General features: G+C 37.6%; 1 protein-coding gene and 1 long non-coding RNA gene across 21 annotated transcripts in view; both read right to left on the reverse strand.

Annotated features, from left to right (window-relative positions):
- The window catches only part of EPB41 (erythrocyte membrane protein band 4.1), a 195126-nt gene that overhangs the window by 73339 nt on the left and 96426 nt on the right, over window positions 1-25361 (reverse strand). For all 20 annotated transcript variants that reach the window (XR_013448300.1, XM_078073541.1, XM_078073527.1 and 17 more), the window contains 3 exons: window positions 14155-14197; window positions 6583-6658; window positions 3791-4009 (listed from right to left, as the gene is read on the reverse strand). Coding sequence is in view for 19 of the 20 variants with exons in the window: in XM_078073541.1 (XP_077929667.1) it covers window positions 3791-4009; window positions 6583-6658; window positions 14155-14197 (338 nt within the window). In the remaining variant the exon portion in view is untranslated. The remainder of the gene's footprint in view (window positions 1-3790; window positions 4010-6582; window positions 6659-14154; window positions 14198-25361) is intronic.
- Window positions 14199-25163, reverse strand: LOC144381953 (uncharacterized). Its single transcript, XR_013448301.1, has 2 exons — window positions 25123-25163; window positions 14199-24899 (listed from the first exon to the last, which is right to left on the reverse strand). It is a non-coding gene; the product is annotated as an uncharacterized LOC144381953 (long non-coding RNA).

Below are 25361 nucleotides of genomic sequence, written 5' to 3' on the forward strand. Positions count from 1 at the left end.
ACCTAGCTATCTATCATTGGAAATCATGAGTTAGCATTGAAACCTCCAGTTTTAATGCAATACCACAGGGTTTCTCCCTCTTCATAATGTGAATCTCCCTTTACTGACAGTAAGAAACCTGACTCCCATCATCATCAATATATTGACTAATTTGATCAACACCTTGTATATACCCAATCTCTCACCGCTGCCAGTGACTCCTCCCCTACATGGATACCTTCCTCACCTTGCCTGCACTCTGAACTCCCCCATGTGGGGCTGCTCCCCACCCAGGGATGCCCTCCTTACCTCACTCAAGTTCTGACTCCTGGTATTAGGCTACCCCTTTCATGGACATCTTCTTCACCCTGCTCAGGCTTCAATACCCTGTATCAGGTACCACCCCATGTGAAGGCCTCCACCCGATGCAGGCCTTACCCCCACATGGATGCCCTTCTCAATCTGCTCTGCCTCTGATAACTACCACCACATGCCCATACATGACTACCCTCTTTGTACTGCTTGAGCTCTGACTCCTCACACCAGGCTGGCCCCCTACCCATGAATATTCTCACCACCCTGCTTTAGACCCCAATATCCCCAGCCAGACTGCCTCTCTGCATGGATGACTATCTTGCTCTCCCCTACCTAATGGCAAAACAAAATTGTTTCAGGGGTGCCTGGGTGGCTCAGTCGTTAAGCATCTGCCTTTGGCTTAGGTCATGATCCCAGGGTCCTGGGATTGAGCCCCGCATCAGGCTCTCTGCTCGGCGGGAAGCCTGCTTCTCCCTCTCCCACTCCCCCTGCTTGTGTTCCCTCTTTCGCTGTGTTTCCCTCTGTCAAATAAATAAAATCTTTAAAAAAAAAAAAAATTGTTTCAGGAAGCTTTTTCTGATTATAAAAATCATACATTCATTGTATAAGCACATGGGGGGGGAGAAAATCTCTCATAATCCCACTACCCACAGAACTGTACATGTAAATACAACACATATATTTTACAAACTTAATACCACAAATTAAATTCAAATTATTTTCAACTTAAACTTTTAAAGATCAGGGTTTCTCCTAGATTTTCGAAGACTCTTGAAGTATAATAAACTAGCTAGGAAGACGTTAGATACCTCTAAGCCATTAAGAATTTATTCAGTACCACCCAATAATTTACCACTTGAAAGCTTACAAAAGTATCTAACCAGAGACATTTGGCACTGGTTAACTCTTGCTCATTAAAAAGAGAAGTTAAAACAAAGTTTCTCTGTATTTATTTTGAGCAAGTGGGGTCCGGATACAGAGCCATTCAGTGAGTTCCAACGTTATGTGACAGCCTCTTAATAATGTTTGTTACATCCCCTAATTAAGGACTGAGATTTCAAATAATTAAGTGCGGGACAACTGACAAGTTTACATACTTTCCTACTACCCATCAATGGAGGGCAATTAATTTTAAAGCTTGATTTGCTAGTATAAATTTACAGTGTTAATTATAACTTCAAAGTCTCTATCTGGGCAAAGGGCCACCAACCAAGGGTTCCATGTAAGTAGGCGGTCTTCTATTTATCTGAGAACAGGGTGGTATTTGCTTGTACTTTTCAATGCATAGTAAAATGCTTCTGCCTCAGCAGAAGTTTCTCTGGATTAGTTAAAATGCCATGTTGTTGGACATAATTAAATTTTCCATTTGGCTTTCTGTTTGTAAATGGTGCCAATCTTTCCAAAAAGGAGCAAGTAAATTCCAAGATGTCAGACCTCTACATTTTCTAGTCATGGAGATCCATTATTGCTTAATTTCTATCCATATACCTAAAACAACATCAAATGGACCATATCCACCTGTCTTTTGAGATCATTTCACTTATTTGGGTTTAAATTCTGTTCAGTTCCAAAAAGTAGTTCTCTAAACCCAGATTCACATCCATCACTTGTAAAATGGGGTTAAGAATTATTATCCTAGCAAATACTCTCACTATATACTAGTCACCATGCAATGCGCTTCACATTTTTAACAATCACAAAATTCATATCATTACCCTTATTTTTCAGATGAGAAAACTGAAGCTTAGAGAGCTTAAGTCATTTACTAAGAGTCAAAAAGTTAATAAGGAATGGAGTCTGAATTCAAAATATAACAGGCTGATTCCACAGCCCCTTCTATCTCACTGCCTAGCTCAGTGGTTATCAAACTTTTTGACCTTAGGATCCCTTCCCTCTCTTAACAATTATTGAGGTCTCCAAAGAACTTTTCTTTATGTGGGTTATATCTATCAATACTTACTACATTAGAAATTAAAACTAAGGAAATTTTTAAATACTTACTAAATCTTTAAAGAGTAACAATAAGCTCATATTTTTTTTTAAAAGATTTTATTTATTTATTTGAGAGAGAGAGAATGAGAGAGAGCGAGTACATGAGAGGAGGGAGGGTCACAGGGAGAAGCAGACTCCCCGCCGAGCAGGGAGCCGGACGCGGGACTCGATCCAGGGACTCCAGGATCATGACCTGAGCCGAAGGCAGTCGCCTAACCAACTGAGCCACCCAGGCACCCAATAAGCTCATATTTTAACATTCATAACTTTTTTGTGTGAAAAATAACAATATTTTCCCAAAATGTAGTAAAAAAAAAAAAGTGACATTGTTTCACATATTTATAAATTTTTTAAATATCTGATTTAGAAGATATCTGGATTCTCCTAATTCAGACTAACATACCTCAGGGTACTACTAACTCAAGGCCAACATCAGATATTCACGTTAATAAGCTAAGGCAGCCTGTAAAATGTAGCGTTAGCAAGTCCCTCAAATAACCATGGGATGTATAGTAGGAAGAAACACAAATTATTCTGGCACTTTAATATTAGCTAACATTTACTGAATTTTGACAATGTGTAAGACACTGTATTAAGTTTTTCCACAGGGATGCCTGGGTGGCTCACTCAGTTAAGTACTGCCTTCGGCTCAGGTCATGATCCCAGGGTCCTAGGATGGAGTCCCACATCGGGCTCCTCGCTCAGTGGGGAGCCTGCTTCTCCCTCTGCCTGCCACTCCCCCTGCTTGTGCTCCTGCTCGTTCTCTCTCTCTCTCTGACAAATAAATAAATAAAATCTTAAAAAAAAAAACAAGTTTTTCCACATAATACCTTTTCTAATCCCATCCATCACCCTATTTCCTCTGAGGAAATAAGTTCCATCAGACATATAAGGAACCTGAGGCTCAGAGAGGTTAAGTGAATAACTCAAGGTCACAAGGCCAGGACCAAGCAAAGCCAAGATCTCAACCCAGCTCAGTCTGACCATATGCCCTTGCTTTTGATCACTTTGTTATACCTTCCAACATCACTAATTATTTCCATGCAAAAAAGCATTGAATTCAATAAAGACTTTTCAAAATAACCTCAGGGGTTTCATGGGTCCTCTGGAGTCCATCCATGTACACAGATCCTAAGAACCCCTGCTTTAAGGATCTTAAAGTACCTAATTCAGCATAATAAGTTTAAAATCTAAAAAAAAAAAAAAAGGTAAGGCAACAAGAGCTAACATTTACTGAGCACCTATTATGTGCCAGACACAGTGCTTAGTGATTTACATCTATTACCTCATTTAGTTTTCATCCTTCAACACAACACCTGTTACTCTGACGAGAAAACTGAGGTTTAGAGGGTTTAAGTGACTTGCTCAAAGTCGAACAGTGGAGGGGCTTGAGCTGACTCTACAGCACCACATCCCCTCTAAAACAAACACTGAATCAAAACCAGGCCAACGGTTTAAACTTATTGCCAAAACAAACACAGAAAAAACCTGGAGACATATTTACCTGTATGACTTATGCAGTTCCATGACCTTCTCTTCAAGTTCCTTGGTCTGATTTGGGGCCAGTTTAAAATCACTAACATAATCGGCACCATGAAGTTCTGGGTCATAGTCTCCCAGCTCAGACTGGATGGTGTAAGAACCTAATAATGCTAAGGTGGCAAAGGAACAGGGCAGACGTCCCGCAACTATATCCTGTCGAAGCTGAAGGCATAAATAATATCTACAACCAAAAGAGAAAAAAATGTTACCATGTCAGCAACAACAAAAACAAAATACAGACAAAGAGGAAGAAAAGGGGAGTGAGAGGGAGGGAAGGAGGGAGAAAAACAAGAGAGATTAAATAAATATGAAATAATATTAATAATTGTTCAGTCTAGGTAGTGGTTATATGATTGTTCATCATACTATTATTTTTTCTTTTCCGTGTGTTTTAAAATTTTTCCATGTAAAACATTAAAAAAAACCAACAACCCGGTAACTATGTTAGACTCATATTTGGAAGGCAATTTAGAAAGAGGAAGTTGCTAAGAGAGTAGATCTTAAAAGTTCTCATCACCAGGAAAAACATTTTTGTAATTATGTATGGTGATGGTTATGCACTAGACTTATTGTGGTGATCATTTCATAATACATGCAAATATCGAATCATTCTGTTATACACTTGAAATTAATACAATGGTATATGTCAATTATATATCAATAACAAAAAAGGAAGAAAGAAAAGAGGTAAAGTTGGGAAAAGTCTGAAGGAGGTAAGGAAATTAATATTTTATTGAGTACATTAAGTACCATATACATATAAATTATCTCACCTAATTTTCACAAAAAAACTTGTGAAGTGGGTATCATTACCAGATTACAGATAGGGAGGCAGCTTCAAAGACTAAGCTTGCTCAATGTCATATAGTAACAAAGGCTGTTTGGCTCCAAAACTGGACTCTTTCTATCATACTGCTTTGCCAAACGTGTAGATACTGTCCTTCATATATAACGATGACATTATTGACACATTTTTACTAGGGTATGAACAGTTTCAGTTCTTTTCCGAAATTTCAAGATGGGCTAAGCTGCATGTAGCCTTCCACATACTATCATATTGTAAGACTGATTCTACCCGTATGCTAAATTATTGGGAATTCAAACTGGGCTTAAAACCGGTCAGTAGAACAAACTGAGTGCCCCTACATATGTTAGACACTCATCTCTATCAGTATCATGTTTACACCTATGATCCTGACCTCCTTAGCACTTTTTCTAGCTGAGTTGACCAATATAGACTGTTTTACCAAACAGGAAAGCTGGGAGATATGATGCAATTGAAAATTCCTGTATTGATTAGAATTATATCCTTGGTTTGACCATAACAAGATGTTGAATAATGTAGGTATCAACAATCGCTTTTGCTAACTATGATTAGTCACTACATACATATTTTTTTAAAAAAAGAGGAATGCCAACCAAATCACAAGGATCTTAAACTCCTCTAAAATGTAGGTAATTAGCAAAGAGTTTTAGGGACTTGTTTTGTCTTATACATAACCTCAATGAAGAAAGACGAATAAGAAGCAACACTAAGATACAAATATTACCTGAGAAAAAGAAATAACCAAAACAATTTTTTTTTCAGTCAGAGATGGCATGTCAACTTCAAGCATGTACTAAGGATTAACCAGACAAAGAATAATTTTTTAAAAATTTCACCATACTTGACAATCAGACTTAGAGTTTACTTAGGCTATCCCCTTATTTGAGAGATCTGAAAACTGAGGTACAGAGACTGAATATTTGTCTGAAGTCAGATAGTGGACAGCAAAATCAGAATTAGAAAGCAGTTTCTCAGGGGCGCCTCGGTGGCTCAGTCGTTAAGCGTCTGCCTTCAGCTCAGGTCATGATCCCAGCGTCCCGGGATCAAGCCCCGCATCGGGCTCCCTGCTCAGCAGGGAGCCTGCTTCTCCCTCCCCCACTCCTCCTGCTTGTGTTCCCTCTCTCACTGTGTCTCTCTCTGTCAAATAAATAAAATCTAAAAAAAAAAAAGAAAGAAAGAAAGAAAGCAGTTTCTCAGCAACCAACAATTCCATTTAACAAACAGTTGCCAAGCACCTACTATGTATAAGGATCCATGCAAGGTGTTATGGATATAAATATGTACAGTAGCATTCTGTCTAATATACTGCTTTTCCATTTTCTTTTTTTAAATTAGTATTTATATAGAACCCAATAAAGGCCACTTTCCTAAAATCAGGAAGTTGTTTTCAAAGGGTATAAGATTTATTTCATAAACTAAGTGGGCTTAAAAATTACTGAGGAAGATTCAGTTCATGAGGATTATGTACCTAATCATACACTTTAAAAGAGAGATAAGAAGAAATAATAACACACACACACACACACACATGAAATAATAATAATTCAGATTTCAGCTTTTTTAATCCCTATAACAGAAAACATGGTAGGGAAGGAGTATTAAAAAGAGAAAGTACTAGAGCTATTCTATCACTTATATTTTTGTCTTGCCCTTTGGAGGGCGTGTGGTTTATAGGTGCCCTATACACAGCTTGGCATAGTACTCATGATAAGCAAGGTTAATTCCCCTGCCAATTTCCTCCAGGCATGTCACAGATATATGAGTCTTCTAGGCTCACTTATTTGCAAACCTGCCTTGAAGAGACCAGATGCTTTCCATCCTAAGTTTAAAAGCACTTCATTTTTCTTCAGTTCTAAATAGAAAAATTCCCAGAGCTTATGATAATGAGAATTACTTATTATATATTTAACTATTAATAACTTATTTACCTTGTTATATCTTCTGTTAACTGTGCTGGGTCAGGTGGATAAAACTTTACATTAAATGTGAAATTCCAGGGGACACCTGTAAAAGTAAACACAAAAAGAATTGTATGCTTATACCTAAGTTTCTGATTGTTAAAAGTACCTAAAATATTCAAAGTTTTCTCTTCCTGAGGTTTTTTAAATATTCTCATGCTTTGTGGAAAAAATTTGATTTTTATTAAAGAAAGAAAAAGTTATTTAGAACCACTTAAGAGAGTGTGAAAGGGATTTTTTTCTCTTTGAGCTCTGTGTTAAGTAATTGATATAAAAAGCTTGATAACACCCAGAATTGGTGGGGAAAATAAACAATTATCTATTGTTGATATGAGTATAAATTGATACAACAACCATATCTAAGGAGAACAATTTGACCATATCTTTCAAAACATAAAACAGGGGCGCCTGGGTGGCTCAGTCGGTTAAGCGTCTGCCTTCGGCTCAGGTCATGGTCGCAGGGTCCTGGGATCGAGCCCCACATCGGGCTCCCTGCTCAGTGGGAGGCCTGCTTCTCCCTCTCCCGCTCCCTCTGCTTGTGTTTCCTCTCTCACTGTGTCTCTCTCTGTCAAATAAATAAATAAAATCTATAAAAAATAAATAAATAAAACATATATATTCTTTCACCTCCCAATTCTATTTCCATAAATGTGTCTAACATATGCTTAAACGTGGTCAGAATGGTATGTGCATAAGATATTGTTTGTAATAGCAAATGTCTGGAGACAACCTAAATATATATTTATTTAGCAAGAGAAGATATATTTCCAAGATATAGTGTTAGGTGAAAAAAATATCAAGGTCAAGAACAGTGCACAGAGAAAGCAACCATAAGGGGCGCCTGGGTGGCTCAGTCACTTAAATGCCCAACTCTTGGTTTCGGCTCAGGTCATGATCTCAGGGTCGTGAGATGGAGCTCCTCATCAAGCTCTCGCTCAGCATGGAGTCTGCTTGGGATTCTCTCCCTCTCCCTCTGGAGTGCCCCTCCCCTTGCTTGTGCTCCCTCTCTCTCTCTCAAATAAATAAAAATCTTTCAAAAACTAAAATTTAAATTTAAAAAAAGCAACCATGAAAGAAGTATATGTTAGGGTATGATTATATATGCATAGACAATCCCTATAAGGATATATACTAAACCAGTTATAGTAGTTAGGAAGCTAGGAAGGGGAACTTTTAGAGAGGAAAATGAAGATGGGGAAAATAGGATGGAGACCTATTTTCACTGTATACGCTTTTATACCATTTGAATTTTGTACATATACTACTTATTAGATATAAACATATAACTTTTTTAAAGGATAATCTTTGTCTCCTCCCACTAAAATGCAAATTACTGAGCATAAAAACTTTTTTTCTGTTTTATTTGGTGTGTATCCCTAGTGTCCAAAACAATTCTTGGTAGATCATAGATGCTCAAGAAATATTTGTTGAGTGAATGAATGAAATAAAGTAACTGATCTCACAGCATTGTTGTGAAGGTCTTATGAGGATGCTACAGCTCCAGGGGGGGAAAAAAAAGGTACTAATATATTAAAACTATCCATTAATCCAGATCCACCAATGACCTTATGTTACTACACCTAATCAAATGAAAACAAACCAAAAAACCCCTGTATTCTGGTTCAATTTTTCTCTCCATTTAACCCAAAACAAGGAAGTTTAACTGTATTAGAAATAACCACATCTAAACAGAAATGTCCCAATTATTAACTCTTTTACTTTTGTTAATAGGAATTTTAAGAAGAGGAACCCAAATTTTCAGTTCCTATTCTTTTCCATGTAACAGATACAAGTTTGGCATGTTGCTAGTGAAGATATTCAGGTTCACTGCAAGCTAGCTCAGGGTTCAATGCAATAGAGACTAAAAAAGTTAATCACTTGGAATTAAAAAAATTTTAAAGTTAAGCTTTAATTAGTGACGGTCTCTAGAATAGGATACATATAATTAGTAATACCTTATGGAGAATATTTAGTGGGGGGGATAAAAAGGTGGCTGGAAAAGCTCTAAAAAATCTTAACATTAAAATTTCTGCCCTCTTGGGGCGCCTGGGTGGCTCAGTTGTTAAGTGTCTGCCTTCAGCTCAGGTCATGATCCCAGGGTCCTGGAATCAAGCCCCACATCAGGCTCCCTGCACAGCGGGAAGCCTGCTTCTCCCTCTTCCACTCCTCCTGCTTGTGTTCCCTCTCTCGCTGTGTCTCCTCTGTCAAATAAATAAAAATCTTTAAAAATTAAAAAAAAATAAAAAATAAATAAAATTTCTGCCCTCTTGGGATGCCTGGGTGGCTCAGTCAGTTAAGCGTCTGCCTTCGGCTCAGGTCATGATCCCAGGGTCCTGGGATCGAGTCCCACATTGGGCTCCTTGCTCAGGAGGGAACCTGCTTCTCCCTCTGCCTGCCGTTCCCTTGCTTGTGCATGCTCTATCTCTCTCTCTGACAAATAAATAAAATCTTAAAACAAAAAATGTTTACTTTAAAAAAAAAAATTCTGCCCTCTAACTCAGCAACACTTCAATGACATTCCCACCAAAGTGCATAACCTGAAGATTCACGTGCCATGAAGAAATATCAGACATCCTCAAAGTGACCACTTATAAAATAATGAGGCTGGACTCTTCAAAACTTTCAATGTTATAAAATACTTTAAAGACTCAGGAACTGTTCCAAATCAAAAAAACTAAAGAGATGTGCCAACTAAATGCAAAACATCACCGGAGATTTTCTTTTGCTATAAAGAATATTACTGGAACAACTCATTAGATCTGTAGGTTACAGTATTGCTTCAATGTTAATTTCCTGCTTTTAATAACTGTATTATAGCTATATAAGAAAATTCCTAGTTTTTAGGATATTTTAGGGGTAGAGAGATATCATGACTGCAACTTATTTTCTTTTTTATTGAAGTGAAATTCACATAATATTAACCATTTTAAAGTATACGATTCAGTATATTTAGTGTACAATTCAGTGGCATTTAGTACATTCATAATGCTGTACAACCATCATCACTATCTAGTTTCAAAACCTTTTCTTTCTTTTTTTCCAAAACCTTTTCACCACTCCCAAAGGAAACTCTGTATCCATTAAGCAATCACTCCCTCGCGGTCCGTACCCCCACCACCTCCAACACTTGGCAACCACTAATCTGTTTTATTTCTGTGGATCTACATATTCTGGATATCATATAAATAGAATCATATATGACCTTAAACATTTGGCTACTTTCACTTAGCGTAATGTTTTCACTGTTCATCTATACGGTAGCATGTATCAGTATTTCTTTCCTTTTTAAGGCTGAATAATATTCCACTGTATGTATATATCACATTTTGCTTACCCATTATTGAGTAATGGGCATTGGGTTGATGGACATTGGGTTGTTTCTCCCTTTTGTTTATTGTGAATAATGTTGCTATGATGCAACTTTAAAATGGTTAGAAAAAAAACCTCTGTGTATATGTGTGTGTGTGACTGTATAGATAAAGAGAAAAGAAGAAAAAGCAAATGTAGTAAAATATTAACATTTGAGGAATCTGAGTAAAGGATATTCAGGAATTCTTTGTAGCATTCTTTCAGTTTTCTGTTAAGTCTGAAATTATGTCAAGAAATATTTTAAATTAATAATTGAAAAAAATTCCTGCCTTCTGAGGACACAGGAAACTAGGAATTCTCATTTACTGCTACTGGTGGGGAGGTAAACTGTTACAATCAACGTAAAAGAGAGCAATTTGGCAATATCTGGTAAAACATACCCTATAATCTAGCAATTCCACTTACAGGTATACATCCTCGATCAAGTGTTTTTTTAAACTGTGGATCATGATCCATTGTGAAGTCCGTTTAGTAGGTCAAAAACAGCATTTTAAAAAATGAAACAGAATACAAACAAAAAAAAAATCAGAGGATATCCCTCATAGTAAAGATTAAGAATCGTTTTGTGAAATTTTCTTTTCAACTGAGATGAATTTCAAAAGTCATGTTGAGTAAGAAAACCAAATCACAAATGATTAACTATTAAATAATTAAATTTATATGATGTTCAAAAGGTAAAACAATATTTTTAGGTATACGTTCATAGGTAACAAAAACTACTTAAAAATACAATGAAATCATTAACATAAAATTCAGGACAGTTGTGACCCCTGCAGGGAAAGGAGAGGAAGACACATTTATAAGGAGTACACCTGGACTAGAGAATTTTTTAAACATAATTTGTGTATGTTATATATCTGTATTGTTCGGTATATATAGAAGGTATAAGGATTCCTTTCTTCCTTCCTTCCTTCCTTCCTTCCTTCCTTCCTTCCTTCCTTCCTCCCTCCCTCCCTTCTTTCCCTCCCTCCCTCCCTCCCTTTTTTGAAGGTATAAGGACTTCTTGCTTTTGCTCTGCACTATTACAGAAAGGGGTAGAGATGGATAGCCACATTGAGTAGGGGAGATCTCTCTTATTCACAACCAAGGGAATTAAGCTGGGAGCAAAGAGAGAGATTGATAAACCTCCAAAAGAGGTTCAAATGAATAAATGGGTCTGAGGGAAATTTCAGAAACACAGACAAAGCAATACTATCTATGGTATATAGGTATGGATATATAAGAAAAAACATAAAAACATGGACTGAATCACCCCAAATTCATGAAAATAGATTTCAATGGCTAGGGAGAAAAGAGGACAGGACTAGGAGGAAAACAAAAAAGATAAAACTTACCGGTACTGTTCTATTTTAAATTTAAAATGTTAACACATGTTAATTCTGGGTGATGTGTACATGGGTTATTTGTTACATTAGCTCCATACTTTTCTGTATGTTTTTAATATGGAAAAAAATCCTCCTAGTGAATATCTATTTCAATTTTAGATATTCATATTTTTTTATTCTACTTCTAGGAACTTACCTACAGGAACATATGTATGTATGCACTTATATAAATGAACTTGAACTTATATAAACGCTCACTGCAACCTTGTTTGTAATAGCAAACTATTGAGAATAACCCAAAATGGCCATCAAAATGACTGCTTATATATATTGTGCTACAACTATGTCATCAAGAAAATTTTTAAACAAATTTATATGTGTTGATATGAAGAATACTCCAAATTATGTTAAATAAAAATATCGGTTGCATATTTATATTAAATACATATAAAACATGCCTATTAAATACATATTTCCATAAATGTACATAGTAAAATATAATATGCATGTAAAACATATATGTATTAAATACATATTTATATTAAAATATGTGTATGTCTATGTCCACTCAGAACATCTCTGGAAAGAACCCAAGGAATTAAAGGACGGGGTAGAAGGGCGATTTACCTTGCATTAGTTTCATCTGTATCTTTTAATTTTATTCCACATATTTATATCACCTATTTAAACAAATTTTTAACTATATATAGCATAATACATAATGCATAGATAATATAATACATAACAATGTACAACAGTCCCCCCTTATCCATGGTTTCACTTTCCCATGGTCAACCACGATCTGGAAGCAGATGAGCCTCCTGATATACGGTCAGAAGATCAATAGTAGCCTAAGTCTAGGTCACAATGCCTGCGTCATTCACCTCCCTTCGTCTCATCACATAGGCATTTCATCACATCACATTATCATAGGAAGGGTGAGTACAGTGCAATAAGATATTTTGAGAGAGAGACCACACTCATATAACTTTTATTACAGTATACTGTTATAATTGTTCTATTTTATTATTAGTTATTGTTGTTAATCTCTTACTGTGCCTAATTTATAAATTAAACTTTATCAAAATACATATGTATAAGAAAAAACACAGTATATATAGGGTTTGGTACTATCTACAATTTCAGGCATCCACTGGGGGACCTGGAACGTATCTCCTACGGACTTGGGGGGACAAGAATAGTATATAGCATAATTCTATTTTTGAAAGGCAAAACTTATATATGCCTAGAAAAAATCTTGTAGCTTATACCAACTTAACAGTAATTGTATCTAGAGGATAGAATTTAGGGGCCTTTTACTTTTTTCATGATATATTTCCCTAATGTTTAAATTTTTCACAATGGGTAAATATTACGTGTGTGACAAAAAATATTTTTTTTAAAAAACAAAATCTTTGCAATAGATAAATGTCGATCTTCTCTTTGGCTTAATGAAATGTTTACATTTTGATTCCCTATTTAAGTTTGTGCTACAGACAAGGTTTTCCTTTCCCATGTTAAAGGAAGGGTTTTTATTATTTTGTAAATTTTTTTTTAAATGACAAACACTGGTTCTTTTTCTTAGCAAGATTTTTTTCTATAGCTAGAAATTCTATCTAGAGATCATTATATCTATATATATAGATATAGATAATTATATCTAGAGATATTATATCTAGAGATATAATCTACTAGATATTCTTTTCCACTCATCATAAATTCTGCTTTAACTTTTCTTCCTAACCAGTCTTCTTGTATAATCATTTGTTCCTGAGTAATACTGAATATTAAAAGAATTTTCATTGAAAGGGACTTGGAGTTATGTTTTTCTTGTCATGGCTCAAATATTCCAAAAATGTATTGCTCTTACTTGCATTTTATTCTATTTTTTATTTATTTATTTATTTTTTTATTTTATTTTATTTTTTGCTCTGACTTGGATTTTAAAACATTTTATAGGCAAAGAACAAATATGGAGAGTTGCCAGTCCAAAGGAATATTTTGTTTTTCTATCTCAAGGAATATAAACTATAAATATGTCTAAAAGAAAACATTTCACTACAGGAAGATTGTTTTCTAAATTTGTTTTCAGGTGATAGAGTTAAAACTTACTAACCATGATGAATAACCTCTATTGCAGTTCCTAAAAGTTTCCTTAAAAATAAACCAAAAAGACATTTAGCTGTAAACAAGAGAAAAAGAGTCTCTACCCCTTAGCTAGCCCTTTGGGCCTGGAGCTACAAAATACCAATTTACACTTTATTCGACCTAGAAATATTTATCTCAGGAGAGCCGTCTGAGCAGGGGTACAACAGTAATACATACTAAAGGGCTTGGCGTTAGGAGAAAAGTCACAATGTCAGAGGGCCATTGGCAAGGAAATTTCATTTTTCTACTAACAGAAGAACTGTTTGGAAGAAGATTGTTGAAAATGGACAAAAAGAACTACAGAGAAGAAAACATGAAGAAGGTTAGAATGCAACAGTCCAGAACAATTTAAAAGGACCAGGACCAGGCAGCAAACCCCTTTGAGAACTGACTCCCATATCCTTTTTCTCTTCTCATCTTTGTTCTTCTCAAACTTGTTTTTCTCAACCATTCCAATCTTCTCCAATTTTGCCTAGTTGTAAAGAAAAAAATCAAGATCTGACCTACATCTCAATCGTGTCCACCTCTGTTGTATCTTTCTATCATGGAATCTCCTCCTTCCAAGGGAAGGCTTTATCTCAATTTCAGAGCCACCTGCCATAGCCAGGATTCTAAAGTGACTCATAGCCAGAAAATGGGTGAAAATCCTCTGACCTACTAAAAGAAAAAAAGAACTATAAGAAGGGCTAGATTCACTTACCACGAACTTGCTTTTTTATTTCTTTGGCAGAATCCAGCCATGTCTGTAAAAAGAAGAAAAGGCATTCACACACAGCTCCAAAACACACAAAGCACAGAGTACCAGAGCAGGATTACTGGACATTTTCGAATAGATTCTCTAGGTCAATCTATATTTCTGATATTCTCTGCATTAATTTCACACAGCATAGTAAATGTGAGCAGAGAAACAGGGGGCCAGACGGTTAGGACTGAATCCTAACTCCACTACTTCCTAGCTGAGTGATTTTAGGCATCTCTGTATCTGTTTTCTCATCTACTAGAGGAAATTAAAATGAGATACTAGTGGTAGGGCCTATCTCATAGACTTATTGTGAAGATTAAATGAGCTAATACATGTAAAGCTTTTAGTAAAGAAGAAATGCTAAATAAGCACTTGCTATTTTTATCATTCCGTAAAGAGTAGTAGAGATATAACCAGGATTAATTAACGTCACCCATATCTTATTTTTCCCTCCAACTCTGACCTCCAATTTCATTTAAGTTTTCTATGTCAACACAGCATCTGGTACATGGTTCATGCTCAGTTAATATTTACTGGATGAGTGATTATGTTGTTTTCCCTGACTACTCTTGCCCACGCTAATCTCTCCTTTTACTGTTCTCCAACCCCACTTAGAGTCTACACATCATTAGGGCAGGATTCTTCAATTCATGGTGGACCATGAAAAATAATGGCACTTGGAAAGAGCCTCACCATTAACATCTTTTGCAGGCTCCTTGGGAAATGTTCAAAGACAGAAATTTCTAAATTAAATTGTTTAAAATATTTTTATTGATATAAGAGACATACAGAAACATACCTAAAACATAAGTATATAGACAATAACTTATCAAAGTGAACACATGAGTTTAACATTGTCAGCACCCAGGAGCCCCTCTCCTGCTTCCTCCCAATACCTCTCCATACCCTCCTCCAAAAGGTTTAAAACTGAATTTTAGTGATATTTAGAGTAAAGTACCCCCTCCTCGCCCTCTATCAACAAAGACAAAAGGCACAAGGTTACCATTCTATCTGCCCTGCCCAAGAAATGAACTTGAATTCCACAACCTCATATTTGATTATATACTACTTTAACTGTTTTATAAAGGTAGTCATCACAACAGACAATAAACACAAGAGTGAGGATTAATTTCCTTTTCTGTCCCTTCTCCACAATTAACACAGAAGATTAAGAAATGTGTTAAAAATATACCACTTAATATAAAATTATTCCTTAGAATAAAAACTAAGCACACACTTGTTTAAGCCCTGTCAGAAAGGCAGTAACTCTCATTTCTCATTATGATTAAAGAACTTTAAGTTGTTACAGGTCCAAAGGCAAAGGAAGACTTCAAAAAGTCCAATTAATAAGTTTCGTGGAACCTCTGAGAATCGTCATTTATACCATGCAACCCAGAACTCTAAACAAAGACTACTTTTTACCGCTTTGGAATGAAACATCTCTCACCATAATGAGGCAACTCTATATTTTCCACTATTTTTTTAGAGAAATCTCCCGAGGTAACCTGAAGCTGCCAAGTTTCTTACAGGGATTTTTCAGCCATTCTATGACTCTGGAGCTAGAATTCCCACCAATTTGACGTAAGGAGGGCAAGCCCAGATTTGTGTCAATCACATGTGACTCCAAGGTATTAGTGACGTTATAGAACAAATTATTATTGCTTCAGTACCTAGACCTCCAAATCCAAATAAAAAACAATGTGTACAAGATAATAAAAATCAATGTGTACAAGAATAGGTACTTTTATGCTCAATTTAAATGATTCAATTCACAGCATTTTATTTAGCCAACAAATATTTGAGGAGTAACCCCATGTGCTAGGCACTGAAGTTTCCAAAAAGGATTTAAAAATCGTACTTGTCCTCAATGAGCTGTCGGTCTAATGGAAGAGATGAATAGTGAACAACTGATTTTTTGTTCTAAGTGTGAAAATGATAATTATAGTAATGTGTGAGAGTGCTATGATGAGGGTGTTCTAGGAGCACAGAGGAGGTGCACCAAAATGGACTGGGGAGAAGAGGCATTTAGGAAATGTTTCTCAAGAGAATGTTTGGGAGACCTAAGCCGCGTCTTCATGGACAAACAAGAGTTAGCCAGGCAAAACAGAAGAGGGAATAAATAAAAAGGCACAGGGTATAAGAGAACATGTCTCAGTTGTGACATGTAGGTGAGCATAGCTGGAACACAGAGGTGAGGAGGGGAGATACAAAACGGAAGAGAATGGTAAGAGTCAGATCGGGGGGACACAGTATTTCACAGTAAGAAACTCCGACTTTTTCAAATTCCAGGCAAGGGGGAGCCATTGAAGGATTTAAAATAAAGGAGCGACATGAATTAGAGGAAGCAGGACTATAGAAAGGGAGACCAAATGAGGGGTTGCTGTTGAGAATGGTAATTGTGGTACAGGAGAGAATAATGGTTATGGGTACAGGCTTTGAAGTCAGATAGTCTTGAGTTCTAATCCTGTCTCAACCTCTCTACGATTTACTAGCTGTGTAACCTTATATAAGATCATCTAAGTCTCAATTGTCTCATATATAAAATTGGGATAAAACTACCCTCCTCGGGGTGCCTGGGTGGCTCAGTCAGTTGGGTGTCCAACTCTTGGTTTCAGCTCAGGTCATGACCTTGGGGTCCTGGAATCAAGCCCCATGCTGAGCTCCCCACTCAGCATGGAGTCTGCTTGAGGATTCTCTCTCCTTCTCCCCTCCCTCCACACACTCTCTCTCTCTCAAATAAATAAGTAAATCTTTTTTTAGAAAACCTACTCTCTTCACAGAGTTTTTATGGATTAAATTATTTGATGTATATAAAAAGCACATAAGCCACACTCAATAAATTGTGCTGATACTGATCATCAAAAGGGCTTGATAGGATGAAGTCTATGGGACAGAAAAGAAATATGTGCATTAAAAGACATATACCAGAATGTTCCAACAGCAGTATTCTTAAAAGCCCAAACTATATACAAGCCAAACATCCATCAATAGTAGAATACATAAAGTGTGGTATAGTCAAACAATGAACTTTTTTTTTAAGAATTTATATTTTTTAATTTATTTTTGAAGATTTTATTTATTTATTTGACAGAGAGACAGACAGCGAGAGAGGGAACACAAGCAGGGGGAGTGGGAGAGGGAGAACAGGTTTCCCGCGGAGCAGGGAGCCCGATGTGGGGCTCGATCCCAGGACCCTGGGATCATGACCTGAGCCAAAGGCAGACGCTTAATGACTGAGCCACCCAGGCGCCCCTCAAACAATGAACTTTTATACAGAAATGAGAATGAATGATCTACTGTTACAACATGGATGAATCTCAAAAACACAATACTGAACAAAATAAAAGCAGCCAGACCTAAGAGAACATACGTATGATTTCATTTTTACAATACAGTTTAAAAACAAGCAAAGCTAACTGACGGGAATAGATGTCAGGAAGACATCTGTTACTTTTACCGGGTGGGATAGGAGTAATGATTGTTAGGGGATGGAGGGAGTGACTGGGAGGGGGCACAAAAGGGGATTCTGGAGTCCTGGTAATGTTTATTTTCTTAATCTTGGGGGTATTTACAGATGTGTTCACTTTGTAAAAATTCTTTGAAATACGCATGTATGATTTACACACTTTCCTGTATTATGTCAGACTAATAAACAGTGAGGAAGTAGAGATAGTTATATGTAAACCAATTTCTCAAGAGAATGGTTTTGAAGGAGAGGTGAAAGAGAGGGTTATAGCTAGGGGAAAAAGATAGGAATTAACTTATAAAATAACAAAATATTGAGAGGACAAAAGTTATAGAACTGTATCTTATCGGGGTCTTTTTTTTTAAGATTTTATTTATTTATTTGAGAAAGAGAGCATGAGAGAGAGAGCACACACGAGCAGCGAGCCCAATGCGGGACTTGATCCAAGGGACCCTGGGATCATGACCTGGGCCAAAGACGGGCACTTAACCAACTGAGCCACTCGGGCACCCATCTTATTAGGGTTCTTAAGATGTCCCCAAAATAGCAAGTCTGGATAATCTTCTGGTTTCTATTTGAATACCTTCAGTTGCAAGGATTCCCTTTATTTATTTTTTTTTTTAAGGATTCCCTTTTAAGGGTCTATTTTGCCGATCATTTCTTGTGAGTTAAATAAATTAACACTTTATTTATTTATTAAATTAACATTTTAAACAGAATTTAAATTGTGCTTTAAAAAGTATCACATTCCTTCTTGAGCTTAAAAAATGTTTCGAAATAATAGAGATGAATAACAGTAATAGCCTGAAACAGATCTCTATTCATTCAACTGAAGAATTACAGGTCTCACATGTACTCTCCTACTTTAAAACACCTTCTCACATGTTGTCCCTTTCACTTGGAATACTCTATCCCAATTTCTTCACCTGGAAGATTCTTGACTATCTCTTATAATTCAGATCTTATGTTACCTTCGCAGAAAACCCTTTCTTTGTGGGTGCCCATCTTACTGCTGCCCCCTCATCAGTCTGGAAGCTCCCTGAGCAAAGAGACTATGTCTTTTATAGCTCTGCCTGGCACAAGGCACATGCTGTCTACTCAATAAATGTTTGATGAATAAATGAATAAACAAATGAAAAATGCTACTGAAATAAACCAGTATAGAGATGATAAAGTTTCAACTAAGGCAATGTCACTTAAGTAAGTAAAATGACTAGGAACTTTTCATATCTTTTGTGGCAATATAACCTTAGGTCATAAAGTTTTAAGAAAAAACCCTAAGAAAGAACATGCCCTGAGTTGGCCATCAGCTACCTTTATCTGGAGGTCCTAAAACCCTGCACATACATATAAGTGATCTAGACAAATCCTTGTCTTTTTTTTTTTTTTTAAGATTTTATTTATTTATTTGACAGAGAGAGACACAGCGAGAGCAGGAACACAAGCAGGGGAAGTGGGAGAAGGAGAAGCAGGCTTCCCACTGAGCAGGGAGCCCGATGCAGGGCTCCATCCCAGGACCCTGGGATCATGACCTGAGCCAAACGTAGACGCTTAACGACTGAGCCACCCAGGCGCCCCTCCTTGTCTTTTGAGGTAAAAGGATTATCTATAAGCTCCACAACTCTGTCTTCCTTAACTTGAGGAATAACCATTGTTTATGCTTCTGTTAGTATGCTGACCTCAAATCACTGCTCCAAGATGTTTGTAGAAACTCTATAGCACAGTAATTCTAGGTCTGACTCTTTAAGTGTTAAAAAAGCCACATTTAAATCCACTAGAGATGTCAAACCAAATCTTTGGAGCAAAAGACAAGATCCCAAATACAGCCTCCTACTCTGCAAGTATGTTTATAAAATTCATCTTAGTCTTTCTGATTTGCCAGACAATAAAGATACAATCATTATCAGTACTTGCTTCAAAGCTAGTCGTGAATCAATTTAAAACAATCCATCCTTTCAGATGACTATAAGTTAAATGCCTCACACTATGGATTTAATATTCACTCAAGTGGTGTTCGCTATTTGCCTTTGCAAGGTGAAAGAAAGACCCTCCTGGCTATGACTGATTACCTATTCAGAGTTAAAAATTTGACTCCTAAGGTAAGAAAATTCATCCACACAGAAAATGAAAGAAAAGAGACAGAGGACCATATGCCATTGAACTGAATGAACTCCTCATTTAAAATTCTCAGTATTTACCAAAAGAGCTCAAGATTTTTGCTTAGGGAGGGAATTGGGGGGGAGGGGTAAGAATTAATGTGGGTGACATTTCTCCAAGGAAAAAAATCCCATTCATTCATAAACAACTAAGCAGGAATAAAACGTAGGAAACAACTATTTAACTCATATAACTTTGATTCATAGTGGTAATAAATGTCTTCATGGGGCTACAGAAGTTTGCTTCTAACTGCCTTTCCTCTTCTCTAGCCAGACTTAGTCTGGCAATAGGCCTGTTAATTATGTAGTCAGTAGGGAAAGAGAGTAAAGCAAGCCATTCCATGTGAGGAAGAAGTCAATTCAATGAACTTTCCTCCCTGCTAAAGGTACCCAATTGTCTACAAACAATCCAGAAGTTCTTAAGGAGAGAACCTACATATACAAAGGACAAATCTTTACACACAAAAAAAGATGACAGACAATAGACTGGGACTGGAAAGAGGATAGTCATTTCTGTTTGTATTATGGTTCACATTTTTTCCCCACAATTTGAGAAATGTTAAAATAGAAAACCATAAGCCCAAAATGGCATCACTTAGGTTAAGCAAGTCAGTAAACCAAGACTTAATATCTAACCTAACCACAGTTTCAACCACCAAGAAATGTAACCTTTAACTAGTCAACATGGAAATTTCCTGGTCAGCACTAAGATATTTACTAATAGACCCTTTCTGTTCCCCTTGGAGGGTGACCTTGCCTAAAACAGTGGATTCTTTGCTAATAATTTCCTCTTTTCCATTCCTTCTTTACCTTAAAAAACCTTTGCTTTCCTGTAAACCTTCAGAGCTCCCCTCTACTTGCTAGGTGGAACGCTGCCCAATTCATGAAATGATTACTAAGGGCAGTTAGATCTTTAAAATTTACTCGGTTGAATTTTTGTAATTTAACAGGAACTAATTCTGTAGGTAGGAAACAAAAACCAAGAAACAAAAACAAAACGTAAAATTCAAGGAAAGAGGAATAAAAAGCTGAAGAAGAAAATCATTTAGGAAGGAGTAGGAGGCAAGGAATTTCAGGAGGGAATGGACTGGGAGGAAGCCACTCTGCCTTTATATGCTTCAGTTTTCTCATCTCTAAAATGAGCGGACTGAACCCCAGGAGATTTTGTAACTCTAGTACCCTTTGTGTTTTCAGAATGACAGAAAATTTGGATAAATGACTAACAAACTAACAAACATTAGTGGCTTTACACATTTAAGCATTTCCTGAATCTCTGTATACTTCTAAAGAGAGTATCTGGAAATCTGGCTTACTGCCAGTAGATATACATAGGTAATGGTGACTAAAACAAAATCGAACAGCATGATGGGCGGAGCAACTCCACTGTGTCCAAGGGCAGCTCAGCAGCTGCAGCAGCCACTGGAGGAGGGGCCTTCCACAGGTCCCCCCTCCACCCTCCACCCTCCACGCCCGGGATAAAATTTAGCAACAAGAAGGAAGCAGTTCACGTGGTGTCAGTGGACTGAGACTAAACCAAGACCGGGGCCCTACAGCCCTATCCCCATCAGCCCGATAATCCCCAGCATCGCCTACCTCCCTCTGGGTTCCTGGGCCAGCAAGATGCTGGAACAAGATGCAGAGTCTGCCGCTGGGACACCGATCCTAGTCCCACTGGCAAGGAACCAGTAACCAAGGGAGCAGCGCCCCACCAGGGCTCACCGCAGAAGCCCAGCCAGTTGGTTCCAGGGCCTGCCACTTCTGCGGGGGCGCCTTCCCTGGACCACCAGCAGCCCCGGCCCAGCGCCCACACTGCTGCTGTTCCTGTGACAAGGTCTTCTCTTATGGGCCCAAGCTGGCCATGTACCCAGCTGGCACATGGCGGCCTCCCCCCCAATCCATGCCCCAATCACCCCAAGGCCTTCTGCTATCCCTCCAAGCTTGCAGCCCATGGCCACATGCACTGTGCCACCAATGCCCACCCCTCTCCTTGCCCACACTGCCACAAGGCTTTTTCATTCCCCTCCAGACTGGCTGCACAAAGCCTGTGTCACAACCCCCCACGGTGCCAGGCAACCAGGCCACAGCCCACCATCGCTGCTCCAAGCTGAACCTAGGCCTTTGGCCAAAGACCCGTCCTGCTCCTTCATCAACGCAGCTAGGATCAGGCTGACAGCCCAGGGCAGCATGAGTGAGCCCTCCCCTTAGCTCATGGTCCCCTCTGCCACCAGCCTGGGTCAGTAAAGAGGTGGCATTTCTAAGCTGGGCTGGCAAGGAGATTGGCTGCATGCTGGGCTCGAACTTACAAGGCTGAGGAACTCTTTCCTCACCTGTTTTGGGAAGGGGAAGAGATCATCCACAGAGAGTTAGCACTGGGCTCCAAACCATGGACTTGGAACTGTGGTTCCAAAGCAAGTCCTGGCTCTGGTTTTCCTCTCCTATTCATATGGCAAAAGTAAAAAGTCTGCTGCCACTGTGGTTTGGTAAGGAGTGTGGGGAAACAGGGTCTCTCCTTATTGTTTTAAGTTAAATTCGTACCTCCATTTTGGGAAGGACGGAAGGAAGGAAGGAAGGGAGGAAGACAATAAGATTTTACTAGCTTAATTCTACAAAGGGGAGGTCACACAAAAGATCATGAATCAGAATGGCTTTGGCCTTCTCAAGAGCAGCACTGGAAGCTAGAAGACAATGGAGTAATGCCACCAAAATTATGATGGCAAATAACTTCAAGTGTAAAATTCTATACCCAACCAAACTAACAACCAAACGTGAGGGTAGAATAAAGACATTTTTCAGACATATAACGTCTCAAAAAGATTATGTCTCGCATGCCATTTCTTAGAAGAAGCACTCTATCAAAACACAAGGAAAAGCTAGGACAAAGGAAACAGGAGAAACATCACAGAAGTGAGGCAAATCAAATCCCCAGGATGATGGTGATGGGAAATACCAGGGACAGCTATGCATGAGCAGAGAGAGCAATTCATCCATACTAAAGAAGTATGACTCAAGAGAGAGCATACTGAAGGACTGTCATCACCAAGATGGCTTCTGCTATTGTATTGGCCTTTTAACCTGACAATGCTAAGGTAAGTCTTCCCCAAATTCATTTTTGTACAAGATTTGCTTGGCAAGTACCTGCTTTCCCTTCTATGCCCTACTTCCCAGATCAGCCCAAAGACCCTCATTTTAACCCAAAGAAAAACTCTGCTTTGACATATTTCTCAGAGCTGGAGGTTGGTCACACTGAATTTAAAAGCAGAAAATATAGAACAGTTCATCACCTCTAACCATGTTCCTCTTGGATATCCTGTAAGAACCTGGAGCCTACTATAGACCTGACAAATGCCCTGAATATGATAAGCCCTATGTTTCCCAGGATTCACTTGCCCACTGATTTCCCCAAAAGGGGCTCTTATAAACTATCAGGGAAGTTGAAACTAGATTATGATTCTGAAACAATAGCTTTTCTCTTCTAGAAATATTTTATCTAAGAGGGATAATAATGCCCTTTTTTACACAGCCGGGTTTATACTTTGCTCTTCAGCTTTTATATTAGCCACTTTTAATATCACTTTACATATAAATATTTAAATGAATATAAATAAAGCAATTTAATACGTGATTTTGAAAAGTATTATAAAGGAAATAAAACCTACCGACAGGACAAGTATGGATGGCACCACCAATGGTGAAAAGTTATCAATGCAAATGAAAGTTTTTGTAGCAATGTGGGCCCTAGAAGCTCAACTGCAAGTGGAAAAGAATTTCCTCTGCTGAATGTCTAGATGAATGAGCTAGCTTCTCAAAATTTAACTATGTGTGGTTCACAGATATTATTTCCAGTTATATTAAGTAAGTATTCAGTGACTTTACTGACATGCCAAATTCAAACATTCTCAGTTATTCTCAAATCAACCTTGGATTTTTCTTTTCCTTTTCCTTTTTTTTTTTTTGCACCCAGAGTGTAAAAACATTGAACTTTATCTCACTGAGCTTGTACAACATAAAATACTTTTCAGAGTATTTTCCTTGATTCATTGAATAATTTTCTAGCTCACAGCTGCTCAATGTTTTTCACTGTAGTTTTGGAGGTATTGTTTTGTTTTTTAATTACCTTCAGTCTTCCCTTATTAATGGAACTTAGAGGCTTCAGTACAAGTTGGTTTGAGCCTTTAAGGACAAAGATTAAGTCCTTAAAGAACAATATTAACCTAGTGCTGGTAGACATAGTTCTTCTGCTTGAACCAACAGTCACTCACATAGAAGGACAAACTACTATTGCAAACTACTATGTAACTACTAGTATATTCTACAAATAGATTTTATTTAGGCAAAGGGCAATTTCATGTCTTCAAGTTTGCATTATCTAACCCAAATAATCCAATCTATAGAGTCTGCAGTTGTTAAAGGCTGCTGCCCCTAACTTTTCTTAATAAATATAAATTACCTTGGAGAAAGAACCAACAAAACTGACTTTAAATACATTGTATACAAAACTCTCTCCATGACCTGACCCCTGTGTAGCTCTCCAGATTCATCTCTTACTCTGTTCCTCACTTCCTATGTTTAGCCAGGCTCCTAGTTCCTCCAATGCCACTCTCTCAATCCTAGGCCTTTATACAAGCCATTCTCTCTCCACTTCACTTGCCCATTTAATCCGTCAGTTCTCGGCTCAGGCATCACTTCCCCAGAGAAGACTTCCCTGGCCATACCCTGTCATGACATCTTAGATTTCCTTTCATATAACACTCACCACGCTAAACTATAAGTTCCAGAGGGCAGGGACCATGTCTATCTTATCCACAGCCCTATCCATATCATCTAGGATAGCACCTGCAAAGACTTGTTAAACTGGACTAAAGTTTTATCACTAGATTTTAAGCTAAATACTTGTAATTTTCAGTAAATTGGCCTAGGAAATAATTCAAGTTTTCTGAAGTAAATACCTGACTTTTAACCTTTCCTTCCTCCTCCATGTTCTCACACTTACATTTGCTTCTTTCAAAAGTCAACTACTGACTTCCTTTTGGGCTAGAAGAAAATGTCAGATTCATTTAGGGCTGTTTCAAAAATATTGGGACCTTGGGCGCCTGGGTGGCTCAGTCGTTAAGCGTCTGCCTTCGGCTCAGGTCATGATCCCAGGGTCCTGGGATCGAGTCCCACATCGGGCTCCCTGCTCGGCGGGAAGCCTGCTTCTCCCTCTCCCACTCCCCCTGCTTGTGTTCCTGCTCTCGCTGTCTCTCTCTCTGTCAAATAAATAAATAAAATCTTTAAAAAAAAAAAAAAAAAAAAAAATATTGGGACCTTATTCTCTTTTATAACATTACTCTCAAATTATAACTATATATAATTATTGTATAATTATAATATTGATAGATCATCCATTCAACACATATTTACTATGAACCTATTAGATACAATACTAATTGCATAATATATGAAGTTATTGGTATCTACTTGCTAATCAGGACATCATAGCTCTGTATTCCCCTGTCCTTTAAAAAGACAGTACAGTGGATACTTTCTCTCAATGATGAAAGAAC

The sequence above is a fragment of the Halichoerus grypus genome, chromosome 5 (assembly GCF_964656455.1).
Source record: "Halichoerus grypus chromosome 5, mHalGry1.hap1.1, whole genome shotgun sequence".
NCBI classification, from domain to species: Eukaryota; Metazoa; Chordata; class Mammalia; order Carnivora; family Phocidae; genus Halichoerus; species Halichoerus grypus.